Below are 15,806 nucleotides of genomic sequence, written 5' to 3' on the forward strand. Positions count from 1 at the left end.
AAAGGCAGGCCACTGGCTGCTCTGTTGCCTTGTTCTCTGATGTAAATGCCCTATATATTTGCTTAAGGAAATAATTGTTTGATTTTCCTATGCTTGTTTACACTGTGATGTTCTGTTTCCTCAAAGAGAAATAGACGGTCATTCCTTATCTCATATCTACAGTAGACCTTTTCACAGCTCACACCACAAACCCAACTCGAGGACGACTATAACTCTCCTACGACTGCTGTAATGCTTGCACTTGAATTCTAAACGAAGCACATGCATGGCCAAATCTGTTGTTACCTTTGTCTCAGCGTGTTGTGACCCGGATGTTCTGAAGCTGCAGGACTCGGGGCCACGCTATATACAGTCAAACCATTTTTCTTGGCTTTCTTAATGGGATGTCTTAGTAAATCTAGATTGAGAAAAGAGTCAATGTCCCCAGGTGAGTTTTCTCTGCTGATGCTCATGCTGTGTAGTGTAACTTCTGGCCCGTTCCTTATTGTTTCATTAACTTCTGGGTCATATACAGGGTCGTGCCTGTTTTCTTAAGATGCTGGGCCGGGGAAACACTGAAACCAAACTTGTCCTAATTGTGTCAATTCAAGTACGGTAGTCTTTGTCACTGTCAAAACGTTTTTTTTTTCTCTCTCACTGTGAATATCTCGCTTTATTAACAATCTTTGACCGAATTGTACCCATTTGTTATATGGTGTAAGCAATTTTGACATATTTAATGTATAATGGCATCTTGTTTGTGTCGGTGTAAAATGTTATATTCAACTGTTGGCACATTTGACTGATTATGTGGATAATGGTTATGCTGTTTCTTTCTAAATTGTTCAGTTGTCTTTGCCAGATTGAGACATTGAATAGAGCACAGGTTCTTTAAAAAGCTAGTTATTATGTTGGTGTTGCATTTAATTTATACTGTCCAAGAATTATGAAAATGCTGTCTCCTGCACTGTCCTGGAAGCACTATCTAACCCACAATGACCAAGCCTCTATTATTCAAATATAGATTAGAGTAAGCAATAACAAATTGTTATTTCGATATTTATGAAAAGTGTTGTTAAAGATTAAAGTTAATATTGACATAACTGATGAGTCTCTGTATTATTTGTGCTGATTAAATCCTATATCTGGTATGTTTTATATCATTAGATAATCATTCTTGCTGGGTTAACAATGATTTGCAGCTGCAAAACTCGTTAACTTTCTCATTTCATATTTGGCTCTGATAATTACAAACACAACACAGCCTTTATAATTTTAACCTTTACAGATCCAAAACTTGACCTTTCCTAAAACGCTGTGTTTTAACACTGATTAACATGACAGACTATAGGCACTATACTATGGTGTCGTGTTTCAAAACATTTAGCCTACCATTACCAAGCGTCCACACAGGATGCAGTGACTAGACTATAGACTATATAAGTGCAGATCTTTGTAGGCTGACATAAATTAATCCACATTAGTCACGACACTGATCATGCTACCTTCTATTTACCACTACATTACTGGTCCGGAATCACGCAATTGAAATCAACAATGCGCATCACTGCGTGAGACTCCTCCGCAGGCCTCCAGACAGGCCATCTGGCGTTCTGTAGTAAAACACACGCTCCGCCCCCTTGCTTACATTCTCCAATGTGCCATAGCAACCGGAGCCGAGCCCCCTGTTCCCGCGCAATGTTCCCATCCTTATAAGGCCAGTGGAGTGCAGACGCACTGAAACGTCACACGTCCTTTATGTAAATAGGGTTGATTGAAGAAAAAGAAAAAGCCCTCCGCTCGACTCTGAAATGGAGGTGTGGACAGAGCGCATGCGCACTTGGTCCACAACTATCCAGTCCCCGTCCACAAGCGCAGACATCAACAAGAGAGCGGGTTACTGATGCGGGTTGATTTTCATAATAGTTACATTGTAAGGACGCGTTATCAGGAATATCACTTTGTATCAACTTCACGCAACTTGCAACAAGGTAATGAATGCGACTGGCTTTTATTTGTCTTGTCGAGTCTTTGAACCTTTGCGGGGTTTTGGAGTCTCGTGCTTTCAATTCTGCAATTCAAAACAAGCTTCGAGTTGTTTAAGAACAATTGCTCGTTTTGGGCCTACAGCAGCACAAACTGGGCGACAAACTTGAGCCACAAGCCACCTTTTAATACTTGTTTGTATAATAGCGCGAAGTGAAATGCATGCAGGATGTAATTGAGGGGGTAAATAAGTGTAAAAGAGCTTTGTTAAGCAAACAGCGCGAGCAAGAATGGCTGTTATTATTTGGTTGATAAAGTGAATTTGGCTGTAGGAGGCAATCACTAATTTTCTCGCGGCGAGCATTTGACTAAAGTCTGATATTATGAGTCTTACAGTAAGAAAAATGCTCTTTTTAAATGCATTTGTGTCCGCATTGTAGCTGTAGTGCACAAACAGTGAGCTAGCCTACTACACATTTACGATTACTATAAGCCAAGTTGGATCTCTCACGCCCACCCGTACGGGAAATGGTTCAGCACGCGGACGCCGCTGTCAACAAAATACTGCAAACACCTAACGCTAACCGCGAAAGCTTTCTCAATAAACCTAATCGATTAATAAACAGTATTCTATGTTAAAAACGGCCCCAGACATTGACTTCCAAAAGCCGCCGCTTTGAACTTCATGCACATAATAGGTGGACTGTTGCAGTGACGCGGTTCTTGAATAACAAAGAGTAAAGATCAAATTACACGACAGAATAGGAACAATTTCCCTTCAAACATGAGACGGAAATATTTTGCTTTCGAAATGTGTTCGCATAATTTAGTTGTCCATACTGCGTAAAGTTGAACTTGGAGAGGAAAGGCTCGGGCACCGTCGACTACAGGACGGTTATCATAAAATGGGTGCGCAAGAAGCAGGTCGTGTGGCATGCCATGCTTCCTCGCTAGAGTGGGCGGTGAATTTATCGATGTACACTTTTATCTCGAATAAAACCGTGCCTTTTCGCGAAGTCGCCGATTATTTTTTACGTGTATTGCGTTATTTGCGCACGCATTAATTGCTTTCAAAGTACTGCATTCAGTTAACTTTTAATTATACACGTTTTGCGGAAAATCGCATCACACCCCCTTCCATACTGCCTCCGCCTTTGAAGTGTGTTGCCATGTTGAGTTGCGTCACGTAGGCAACTGTTCTGCTGCTACAGCGAAGATCGTCTGTGTTACAGAAGATGAAGGGCTCAGACTCAGTAGTGAAAAATTGTCCCGGTTTCTGGACAGTCTCTGACACGGTATAGGCTACGTCATGTGCTCTTCGATCTAAGTGTTTGCCAAAATACACTTTTTCCACTCAGAAAATTTGGATTGGGAAACTTAAAACGTAGCTTAAAAATAAATAACTTGAGTTGTTGGTTTTATGTTTTCTACCTTAATTCATGTATTGTATCATTGGTCTGTTGTCTTTTTATAATTTCTCTATTATTTTATGAGCATTTGTACCATGTAGTCTATGGATTGTGTTATATAAGTAGACTTTGATTCAGTGAAGAAATTCTAACCACAAAGAAATATATTTTCAGCTATGGGTGTGAATAATAGGCTACTTACATTAAAAGAGAACCTCACAGAAAAACAATGCTGATTTTGCACATAATCTCACACATATCTGAAAACTGTAAACAGTTGTGAGGGCATTCATTTAGTTTGACAGTTATTGAGAGTTGATTTAAGTTAAGTTGTGAACCAGTGATGAAAATCCCATTGACTTTTACACATAAGAACCAGGAAGTGCAGGGACTTCTGGCTAAGCCTACAAAAATGTCATCCCTGTGGTACTCTATTTTTACAATAGCTGGAAACTTTTGGGCAAGATTTGAGATTACGTTTGTGGTACTGGGAAAAGGGGTCAGAGGGAGAGCTCTCTGTTTTTACCTAATCTCTGGCTGCATTCTGTGGCACTGCACTGTCAGGAGACCCTGAGCAAGGACTGATGGCAGGGAGGGGGGTGGGCAGTCTGGGGGGGGCGCGGCTCACAGTTTTGCCGCAGTTCAGATCCATGTGCTCGGTAGGCTATATTAAATTTTGCCTAGCAACATAGCCTACTCTAAATCATAATAACCCCCGCCATGAATTGGTGCAACCAGACTGTAAAAAGGATGCAACATCTATTTTACATCTATTTTACACAGTGCCTCATTCATACAGAAACTCATAATTTGTAGCTTTTTTTCTCTCTCAACTGCAGCCTGCATGCATCCGACTAGGCCTGTGTTTATGTCATATTTTGAATTGCCCAAATTAAGAGTGAATAAGCGTGACATGATCTGTCTGACGCGCTGTCTGACTGTTGACCTACTTCCCTCATTTGGGTCACAGCAGAGCAGGAGCACAGCAAGATGCTCCTACACGCTCACTTTCTACAGAGGTTTAGGGATTGTGACCATCAATCACCTATATTACAGTAGCTATTTATTTACATGCCTTTCATTTGAAAGGGAACACCAAAATACCGCCCTTCATGAACCAGAGAAATAGTCTACAGGCCTATACAGTCAGGGAGGATTCGTACCTGCACACAATTGACTTACAATGATCATTTGATTAGACCCTGAGATGTTGCATTTTAAAACCATTGCTGTTTTGTGGACAGATGTTTGGCTTTCATAAGCCGAAGATGTACCGAAGTTTGGACGGCTGTTGCATCTGCCGCGCCAAGTCGTCAAGCTCTCGCTTCACAGACAGCAAGCGGTATGAGAAGGACTTCAGGACCTGCTTCGGGTAAGATGCAAAACACATGTGGGGCTAGGACTAGGAGAGAGAACCAGCTATGCCCATATAACCAGCTACATAGCTATAATAGCTATGTAGGTTGTATCATACTGTACCTTACTTTCACTTCATTTCATGCATTTGCTCTCTCTCCGTCTGTCTCTATGTATGTCTCTCGCTCTCTGAAACACACACACACACACACACACACACACACACACACACACACACACACACACACACTGTTATTAATTAACTGCTGCATACATTTCCCCCCTAATCTCCCTGAAGGTTGTGTGAAAGTCGATGTGGGGACATTTGTAATGCCTGCGTGCTGCTGGTGAAGCGATGGAAAAAACTCCCCGTGGGCTCCAAGAAGAACTGGAATCATGTAGGTGACTCTGGGCCTGTGTTCCCACTTATTCCCATAATGTCAGCCTGTCCCTTCATCACAGCCCCCTGCTGGCCTGACACGGTCACATGGTGATATAGTGGAATGCTACAGTATGGATTTGTCTCCTCTCCTCTCTCTCCAGGTGGTTGATGCTAGAGGAGGTCCAAGTCTAAAGATAGCTGCCCGGCCAAAGAAGATCAAGTCTGTCTCCAAGAAAGCCAGGCCAAGTCAGATCAGCAGGCTGCAGAAAGAGCTTAAAAAAATAAGTGAGTTGTGCATTTTGACTTTTGATTTGTAACTTTTAGTGCTGGATTTTGTTTGACGTCACTCACATCTGTTTCTTGAAGGAATATTTCTATAATTTGTCATATGTGTGGTGGTTTGGGAGAACCCTTCCCATGTCGCTGTTACCCATTGTTGCCAATAAGTAGGTCACAAACTAGTTTTGCAGGTATTTTGAGATTTTGAGTCATTTGGTTACTTTAATCTCCATAGTACATCATATTGAATAATTATTTGCATAAAACAAAAGGGGAAGTATTTATTTTTATGGTTTTGGTGGATTGCCAATGTAGAAAATGGAATTTTGTGGAATGTTTAAAGCCATTTTTCTTGTGTTTTACCTTTAGACATATAACAAATAAAAATACTCATAACTTTTGATCTGAGAGCTATCTCAGACAGTCATTCAAAAGGTTATACATAGGGGAGAACTTAATTTATGCAAATATCAAAAAATGTAAATGGGTTTTTGCAGGCCAACTCATAATTATACATTCCCTATGCATGAACCTATCAAAATTTAGATTACACACTACATCTTCACTTAATGTGATTGTTCTTCCCAGCAGACTCAGATGCCCACAGCACCACCTCCAGCACTTCTCCGGCTCAGTCTCCCAGCTACAGCAACCTGTCAGACGAGGGCTCCGACACGGAGATCAGCCCCGGGTCCAGCCGTACCCCTGTCTTCTCCTTCCTGGACCTCACCTACTGGAAGAGGTAAGTCAGCCAGTTCAGTTCATGTTGCTATCCCAGCTTTCTGTGCACATGGCACTAACTGCTCCAGGACAACAGCACTGTGAGGGAGTCTGAGGGTGCTTTCTCACTGGGAACGATTGCTTTCGTTCCATGCCCGAGTTCGATTGCCCCCCTCCCCTCCCCCCCGCTGGTCAGCTTTCACATTACAACATTTGTACTGTGCTCGGGAACGTAACGGAACACTTGCAAAGCACACTTGCATCATCAACTACGCCTGGAGTGTATCCTCGCCTTTGTGTTGTCTGCGTGCTTCGGTATGGTTGGCGTTCACATTCGCAAGTGTTTCGTCCCCGGGCGCACGCAACCGTTCCCCAGACCACCTTTTCAAGCGGACCCTGTCAGGGACCCTGTCAAGTTCACAACATGATGTCACACAAATGGTCCACCATGTAGTGACACTCCCACACAGCCACATAACCCTCTGCTAATCGCCACAGTGCCTCATCCCGTGTGAATGTGGCTTATGCCTAAACCTATCCTCTCAATTTAGATGCAAAATGACAAATAAGTACATAATGGCAGCTGTCCTGTAATTTAACATGACCGTAAGCAGTATCACTTAAGTAAAGATCCTTATTGGTTTACATAGCACATTTCAAGATGCCCCAACAACAAGCAGTTGACCAGCTTGTAACTTTGGAATTTATTTAGAACTGTGGTATAACAAACTTGTGTTGTTTACAAATCAACAGCGTAGCTTATACTAGCTGCTGGTCACAGCTTAAAATAGGATTATATTCAATAAGGTTTTTAGTGTCTGTGTTGCATTCCAATTTGGGAACTTTTTTTCTTCCACTGATGGATGTTGAAATAATGGCCACTTTGCAATGTGGAATGGCTGTAGCAAAAACAGCAGACTGACAACTTGATGCGCTTTGAGTCTAGAGACTAATACTATGCATTTGCACTTATTACAATTTGATTAAATTCTGTTTGTTGTTGTCCAGGCAAAAGGTGTGCTGCGGAATCATCTACAAGGGCCGTTTTGGGGAGGTGCTCATTGACCCCCATCTGTTCAAGCCCTGCTGCCGCAAGAAACGGCAGCAGCAGGAAGACGAGGAGGGCTACGAGGAGGAGGAGGAGGAGGAGGTGGAGGTAGAGGAGGGGCCGGCGGGGGAGGAGGAGGTGAGGGGGGAGGAGCCACAGGTGGAAGAGGAAGTGAAGGAGACGCCAACCTGTGAGGCACCGCAGCTCCGCGTCACCATGGCAACACCACCTCCAGCCAAGAGCCAGGCGGAGGAGGAGGAGTGGTAATAGAGAGCCAAAGTCACGCCCCCTTCTGGTTTAGGCGTAGGAATCAAGAGATTTCATCCATTTTCTCCATAGATATTTAGTAAAATGCTTATGTTTACTTGGTCAAACCAAGCGATTCAGCTATATTTAGAATCAGGAGAGACCATAGAACATTTCACTCAGACAAAACTAAAAAAACAACATCGATTTTTTCCCCCAAGTTTTGGTCCGAGTGAAATGTTCTATGGTCTCTCCTGATTCTAAATATAGCTGAGTCGGTTGGTTTGACCAAGTAAAAGATTTTTATAAGCATTTTACGAAATGTCCATGGAGAAATAAATGGCGGATGAAATCCCTTAGTTCGTATGCCTAACTCTGAAGTGGACGTGACTTTGGCTCTCTATGCCGACCCCCCCTCTGTGCACATCTTTGAGGAAGTAGTCTAGGGGTGCTCTTGTGTTTCAAGCACTTACAGAGAGAAGTTGCCTCAGATTGCCTTTAATTATAAAGCAGCTGAAAATCCTTTGATCTTCTACATAATACTGTCAGCGTTGGTGGTTTGTTTTTGTTTATATTCTAACTTATGGACTCTTGTTTTTTCAACTTTGTCTGTTTTTTGTATATTTAATACTTTTCCCAACCTGATGATTTACCGTCATCTGGTGTTTTCACCTACTTCAGGTAAAATGCTGGAACTCGAGTTTGCTGGTACTGTACATTTAAAACGATTTTTTTTTGTATTCCAAAACGCTATAGATCCATTTTGAGAAAAAGCACTTGAAATTCACCCGTCAAACATAAAAAAAATACAGCTGAACCCATTCTCAAAAATTTTACTATTTTCCAAGGTGTTAATGACTAATATAATAGAGAGCCCCAGGAATGAGTCCGGAAAACATCGATGCTAACACTTCCGGGTTCTTCACTGTTTTCGCCTATGGGATTTTTGAATGGGTTTTTGGCGCGATGCTTCAAATATGGTCTCTGGGCAACGCAAGCTTAATCAAATGCGAACCAGTGTTCAGCAGGATAATCTTCACACATGAGGACCATTTTTATGAGTTTTTAAGCTTTTACGTGCCATTAAAAGGGCGGCTAGCTAGCAAACGGCTAAATGAGACTACACTGTTGAGTCGACGGGGATATTATACGTCAATAGCGTCATCACTTCAAAGGACGAACACGGAAATTCTCTTTCCCTCACCTGGTTCAGCCCGGGGTAATCAGTGCACAGCAACGCACACATCAACAACACTCCAGGTTGAGTGGTGACGTGACGGGGAAGCCTATGCGACACTGTGTGTAGTTCTGGATTAGCTTAGCACGAGCTTTTTACTTCTAGGGCTTGCATTTACCCTTCAAAACTCATGAAAGTGGTCCTCATGTGTGAAGATTATCCCGCTGAACGCTGGTTCGCATTTGATTAAGCTTGCGTTGCCCACAGACCTTATTTGAAGCATCGCGCCAAAAACCCATTCAAAAATCCCATAGGCAGAAACAGTGAAGAACCCGGAAGTCCGGGACTTCCGCGTTCCGACTACAAAAATACGTCATCCCTGGGGCTCTCTATGTGATTAGTTTTACTTTTCTTTCAAGAGTAGAAAGTCTTTCAAGATCACTTTCTTTTTCTCTCTTTTTTTTTTAAATAATGGCAGATATCTCGTTTTGGAATGAAACATGAATACCAGACCTGTACAGAAGCCTTTGTGTTTGCATCTATTCATATTTACATCCACTCTCAGCAAAAACAGTTTGTCTAAACTTGATTAGTGAATATGTGTATGAATATGTGGGTCCCATTTGAATAAGGCCTATTCACAGCGCCAACAGCAAATACACCAGCCTTAACTATATGTTACAGACAGTGCTAGTGTTGATTCTGAATTGGCATTAAGGAACAATATAAGGGACGGTAGCTATATTTATTGTGGCCTCAGCAACACAGTGCATTTTGCATGGATGGCGACAAGCCTACTCATCCAAAAGACCTAATGATGGGATGCATGAGTCTACTAAATTGCATGGCCTTATAAAAAAAAAAGTAAAATTTAGTTTTATTTTTTTGGGTCCATCTCTCTGAACTTTTAAATTATTTTTATATGTAAAAAGAAAATGGAAAAATAGAAGTGTCTTTGCATAATCATACAACACAATACAACAGAAAAACATACCAATCAGTCTATAGTCATTCAGCAATGTATCAATATCAGTCAAATCAGTCATTCCCGGGTCAGTAGATTTAAGACTATACAAGATGAAATGTTATGCCATTGCCTCTTATATACCACAAAGGTATTGTGATATATAGCCTAATATTACTTTATTTATCAAAGGAAAGCCAAAGCACATTGAAATTCACCCAATGTCAAATCAATGCAGGTTTTCTATGGACACATGTGCTTGTCCAAGGTTCTTTGTATGTATGTTTATGGTATTCTAAAAAGAACACTAATACAGAGTTTCCTACATGTGACGTGGTAGTTGGGAGCAGCGGGTGTGTTGTGTACATAGGGGGGTGGGTGAGCAATGCGGCTCTTATATGGGTTCCATTATTTATTTATTTCATATTTATTTGTATCACTGCATCCCCAGTTAGAAGTGTAATACTATGAATTTTGTTAATCTTTTACAAATAGTGTCGTTTTGTACATCAGTAATTGATCGAATGCAATTCTCACACAGGTGGTGTTTGGCATTGCCTTGAATTACCGGTTGTCAATATTTGTGAAATGTTTTAAGTATTTATTTACTCATCAGTTGAGTTGCGTGCAACCTAACTTATTCTGTATCATCACTTTGGATCTGTATCATGTAGACTAGAGATAGATTACAACCAAACTGTATGCCCCCTTTCCCCTGTAGCCCAACATGTTACAGAATGGCAGAATAGCTGCACTGTAGGCTTTAGTGCTACTTGCATGTATTGTAGCTATGCATTTACTTAGCTTACAAGTTAGGAAAGGCAGTTTTGTACTTTTTTATACATCATGTACTTTTTTTTACTTGTCCCTTAATAAAAGTAATTTTGTGAGTTGTATGGACTTGATGAGTTTTTGGACTTATTAGAAAAGTGGGTGAACCAGGAAAGAGGATCAAATGAAACCGCCATTGCAAACTAACAAAAAGTTAGTAATAGAAGGATTTACTCCTTGAAAATACAATTTATTTTCATGTCACTTATAAGTATATCTATCTAGCCTAGGTATTGTCTGATACTACTTATTCTAATAACATCAAAATTGTTTTGGAGATTTATGTCAATTTAAAAAGCTTAGTAACTATTGTATGAATAAAAGAGTTTAACCCACCACAACATCCCAGTGTAAATAGATCAAATGCTGCTTAACACTTTCAGTCTGGAAGCCAAATATAGAAATTAGTCTGGCCTCTGGGCATTTGAGGAATGAGGTCACAGCAGAGACAAGGCCATGCTACATTTTGACCCCCCCAAATTCATTCATTCACAGAAAATGCAGAAAAATATAGATTTAAATAAACCAATCCATCATTATAGCCAGGGGGATACAGACACACGTCACTTGAGTGGTGGCCAGTGCTGACATGATGTCATAATTAGTAAACAAACACAATCGATCAACTGAGCATGCAAACACCCCTGACTGATGTCAGTCACACCCACTGATGTCATGCCCCACAATTATCGAGTGATGTAAGTGATGATGTCATGTTGTCCCACAATCATCGACTGGGCCAGTTGTGACATCATCAGTGATGTCACTATGTCATCAGTGATTTAGGACAGACACACTGATAGGCTGATGTATGCACACTTCTCATCTGGGTGTGATTTTTGTTAGATTGGCAAATGTTTACTTTTAATGAGAGGGAGCCTCAATGGAAGGAACAAACGCTACTAAACAGCTAACCTACTAAACAGTTAGATTGGCAAATGTTTACTTTTAATGAGAGGGAGCCTCAAACGCTACTAAACAGCTAACCTACTAAACAGCAGCGTAAGTGGTTGTCACGTGACAAACACGGAAGTGTCACTGTCTTGTATTATTTGGTCCACTCCACACAGCTGAGCTGAGCTGCCTTTGTAATCGGGCTGCTGGTGTACAGGTTTCAATCTGTTATGAAATATTTGCACAGCAAGAGACTGGCATAAACAACGACAGTGGAGCCTACAGTAGGTAATAGTAGTACAAGTTAAACTGCCATAGTAGCGTTAGCTTCGCCTGTATTTAGCTAGCAAGCTAATGGCTCGTTCAGCCTGCTATGCGAGCATTCGGTTTGACTGACATTAGATAAAGTTATTCAACGTTACCATGCTGAAGAAATAAGTGAATTTGAAATAACTTATTGCAGCAACTGAGCGGCTGTAGACGATGATTAAACAAGCTTATTTATATATTTTACCCATTCGTTTAATAATTCCTCAAGGTTGTTCTCCATTGTTTTCTAAGCCAGTTGTTTTATAATATCACGTGCTTATGTTGCTGACTAGTGAATTTGATACAGTACCTTTGCATTGGGACGTTTCTAGAAAGAGGTTTGCATCTGCAGCATCTTCATCATGGTGGAGCCCACGGCATCCGACATGTTCTGCAGCAGGATGCTGAGCATGGTCAACTCTGAGGATGTCAATGCCATCATCCAGGCTCAGAGACACATGTGAGTATCATGATCTGATGAGGCTGCTCAGTTTCATGTGTTGAAATAACATAAATGTAGTGCTGAGAAATCTGCCTCTTTGGAAAAAAAGTTGAACCTGAAGATTGTTTGGGTTCTGCTGATTTTTATTCTGAAACCAGGCTGGACCGCTTTGAGAAAACCAATGAGATGCTGATCAACTTCAACGGGCTGTCCAACGTGCGGCTGCAGCAGATGAACGAGCACTTCATGCTCCACACGCGCACCCTTGTGGAGATGAAGAAAGATCTGGACAGCATCTTCAGGAGGATCAGGTGAGTCACAGTCCCCCTCCCAGAGCATACGCACACACAGCATCGACCCTGTGATTAATGGTGTCTCTCCTCTGTTCCTCCAGGACACTGAAGGGCAAGATTGCTAAGCAGTACCCAGAAGCTTTCAGCAGTGAGTTGGCTTTTTCAGCACATTCATCATGCCATACCCACCTGACACTGTCAGTGCCTGTCTTATCAGTTGTAAAATTGGACATAACTTGTGTCCAGTTTTTCCAGATTTCACTATTTTTGTGTTTATTCTCATCATGTTGAAAAGACTTAAACTCTAAATAACCACCTTTAAAGTCTTTTAAAGTATCTTAAAAACGAGATACACAATACAAAGGGAAGTAAGTTCCTGTAACAACATAAACTACCATGTATGTAGTATGTCTTGAGACACACTAGTCTTATTGTAACTGCAGCAAAAACAAAACTCCAGTGTCTCAAGACAAAGTGATGTGTCCAAAGATATTCAGTGTCTTGAAAACAGAGGAAAATCGACTTCTTATGTCACTTATGTTAAGTGATGTCACTCGAGCAATTATCTTCTTAGTTACAATTGGTTAAGTGGTGTCTGTATGTCTGCACCGCTTACTTCAGCACCTGGGTGTGATTTATTATTATTATTTTTTTGGACAGATATCCATGTGTTTATTATTATTATTTTTTTGACAGATATCCATGAGTCTCCCATCCTGGAGGATGACGATGACGACTTTGACCCGATTCCCCGCAGTGTTGCCACGACAATCAGGACAGCGACCTCGGAGCAGAGCACAGAGTCCTGTGATACAAGTCCAGACGTGATCTCCCCCACTGTGAGCCGATGCTCCGAGGATCTCTCTCAGGAGCTGCCTGACACGCCCACCTCTGACATCCCAGACACAGCCATCCTGAGGGATGAGGGGCCCGACTCAGTACCTGTGGAGTAGAGTGCAGCCGCAGCTCGATCTGATGGTCCTCAACTCCTCTCTGAAACGCACCGCGCTTTCTGAATGAAAACTGTTGAGTTGGGGCCATGTGAAGTGTGAATCCATGGACAATTCCAATTCTACTCCTGGATTTGGAACTGGAATTGGAAACAGAATTGGGATTGAATTAGAATGAAAGGAAACAGAATTACATTTCATTAAATTCCACTTCCAAGAAGACAGTTAAGTTGAACAAATCAAATCAAATGCATTCAATCATAATGTATGTATTATGACTACATTTTATGCATCAAATACCACTTGAAAGGTACCTTTTAGCATTGTAATCTCAAATGTGGTAAGGGGGGGAAAATGACTTTCACAGAATTTAATTGAATTTACTTAAAGGAACACTCTGCCCATTTTCAACCAGCTTTGTATCATTAGAACATCAGTAGTATATCAGAAAACTATAAACGGTTTTGAAGTCTGTCATTTAATTTGACAGTTATTGAGTGTTAAAGTGTGGACCAGTGACATCACTGGTCCACACTAACTAAAATTAATAACTCATTAACTCAAATCAACTCTCAATAACTGTCAAACTATTCATCATTCATCTAGTTTGACAGTTATTGAGAGTTGATTTGAGTTAATGAGTTATTAATTTTAGTTCGTGTGGACCAGTGATGTCACTGATCCACACTTTAACACTCAATAACTGTCAAATTAAATGACAGACTTCAAAACCGTTTACAGTTTTCTGATGTACTACTGATGTTCTAATGATACAAAGCTGGTTGAAAATGGGCAGAGTGTTCCTTTAATGAAATTCCAATTACATTCCAACTGTTTTCTGTAGGGTTTTTCCAATTCCAATTCCTCAGTTGAATTGGAGCTGATTATTTCATTCATGAAATACTGAGAGAGCATCATGGTCTTGATTCTGGCAGTGGCTATTAACTCTTTACCATAATGATCAGATTTCTGTTGACATGCTTGCTAAACCTGTCCAGCACAAAAAACAGCTGCCAATAACACTTCTTATTGAGAGTGAATCTGGGCAGGGCAGTGAATAAGTTTTGTTTTATTTCTCCTTTTATTTTTTATTTTTTCCATTTTTACAGTTAACAGAAGTCTGTCTTGATGATACCTGGTTAGATGAGACCCCTAGTTAGAGAAAAAACAAGTTATTGCAATGTTCACAACCTACCTGAATGCTATTAGGGCTTTCAAGTGATTACTAGGTCCTGGCAAATATGTCTGTGCATTGCAACATCATTACTTTATGGACACTTGTACAGGGAGTATGTTTGTTAATGCATACATGAATGTTTTCAACAATGTTTAATAAGACGCATTATTGATCCCCCATAGGGAATCACAGGGAGGACAGTTTACCCTTGAGCTTGCTCAAGGACACTTCAGCAGGACAGGAGCTTGCCGATGTGAGAGCTGGAAACAGGATGGTCTCTTGAACATAACATAAGAATTCTGATTATGTCATGGTTATATGTATCTGTTTATCTTGTGTCTGTACAAGAAATGTTCATACGCTGTGTCCTGTGGTGATAACATGAGAAGTGTCCAGCTGCGGACCTCCCTCCAGAGGCCTGGAAATTCTGTGAGCCAATGGTGGTTGTGTACATCTACGACCTCCCTCCTGAGCCGGTCATTTAAAATTATACATTTGGTTTATCCTGTGAACCAGGTGCTTTCAAGATTCAGAAACGATATTGATGGAAAGTGTGTGTTTTGCAATAATTAAACTGACTATTTATTTTATGATTGCCTATGTACAAAATGATTTTGTTAAGGCGATGACTGGTTCAACTATTCATTTAAAAAAAAAGATTGATATCGATTGTAAAGGTTTTTGAACCTCTAATATATGAAAATATATAACATTCACAAATGCAGATTGACTAAAAAGAAACCACACATTACACATACAACAATTACATTCAAAATTGAAACAAGACTATAATGAAATGTTCTATGGATTGAAGAATAGTAATGAATTAAAACAGAAGTTTGTGAAGATTTAAATATTTTCCTTTGATGCCTTCGTTTCTTACATAATACCCAATTATTTGGCATGCCGTAAAAAAGTATTATTAAAGCTGTCTCCAATGTGTTATGCTCAGTGTTGGGAGTAACTAATTTAGTTACTAAGTAACTAGTTTTGCAGTAATAGTAGCCTAATCTAATTAATTACGTTCACAAAATTAGTTATTTTAGGGTGTGAAAGTAGCAGACATTTTAAAAGTAACAAAGTTACTGTCCCTAGTAAATTACTTTTATTATGCAGTAATTTGTAAAGTAATTAAATTACTTTTTGAAACAAGTAACTAACTAATTTTCAGTAACTTGCCCAACACTGGTTATGCTACATTAATATTGTGTGAGAAAACGACATTTTAGAGAGTGTGTGAAAGAGTTTGTGTTTAATTGTGACCAGCTCATGAGACACGTGCAAACAAAAGTGTTGCGTTTATATTTTTGTTCAATAGCTATTTTTGTTCAATAGCTATTTTTGTTCAATACATTGTGAAGATA

At 40.4% G+C, this 15,806-nt stretch overlaps 2 protein-coding genes across 3 annotated transcripts; both read left to right on the plus strand.

The window, feature by feature from the left end:
• Nucleotides 1-1,858: 1,858 nt before the first annotated feature.
• Nucleotides 1,859-7,426, plus strand: sinhcaf (SIN3-HDAC complex associated factor; the record flags this gene model as incomplete). The annotated part of the gene is made up of 6 exons (XM_083654724.1): nt 1,859-1,970; nt 4,619-4,746; nt 5,029-5,128; nt 5,274-5,397; nt 5,983-6,133; nt 7,120-7,426. Exons 2-6 carry the CDS (start codon nt 4,619-4,621, stop codon nt 7,424-7,426), a joined length of 810 nt encoding a protein of 269 aa, XP_083510850.1. The 5' UTR covers nt 1,859-1,970.
• A 4,001-nt stretch (nt 7,427-11,427) lies between these two features.
• On the plus strand, nt 11,428-13,696 carry kxd1 (KxDL motif containing 1). 2 transcript variants are annotated; one of them, XM_083654643.1, is made up of 5 exons: nt 11,428-11,559; nt 11,913-12,040; nt 12,181-12,333; nt 12,417-12,463; nt 13,012-13,696. In XM_083654643.1, the coding sequence occupies exons 2-5, from the start codon at nt 11,943-11,945 to the stop codon at nt 13,266-13,268; spliced, it is 555 nt and encodes a 184-aa protein (XP_083510769.1). In that variant the 5' UTR covers nt 11,428-11,559; nt 11,913-11,942; the 3' UTR covers nt 13,269-13,696. The 2 variants fall into 2 exon arrangements, with proteins under 2 accessions (XP_083510769.1, XP_083510770.1); XM_083654644.1 differs by having other exon boundaries at nt 11,448-11,555.
• Nucleotides 13,697-15,806: the final 2,110 nt, after the last annotated feature.

The sequence above is a fragment of the Poromitra crassiceps genome (genome assembly GCF_964638095.1).
Source record: "Poromitra crassiceps genome assembly, chromosome: 18".
NCBI lineage: Eukaryota > Metazoa > Chordata > Actinopteri > Beryciformes > Melamphaidae > Poromitra > Poromitra crassiceps.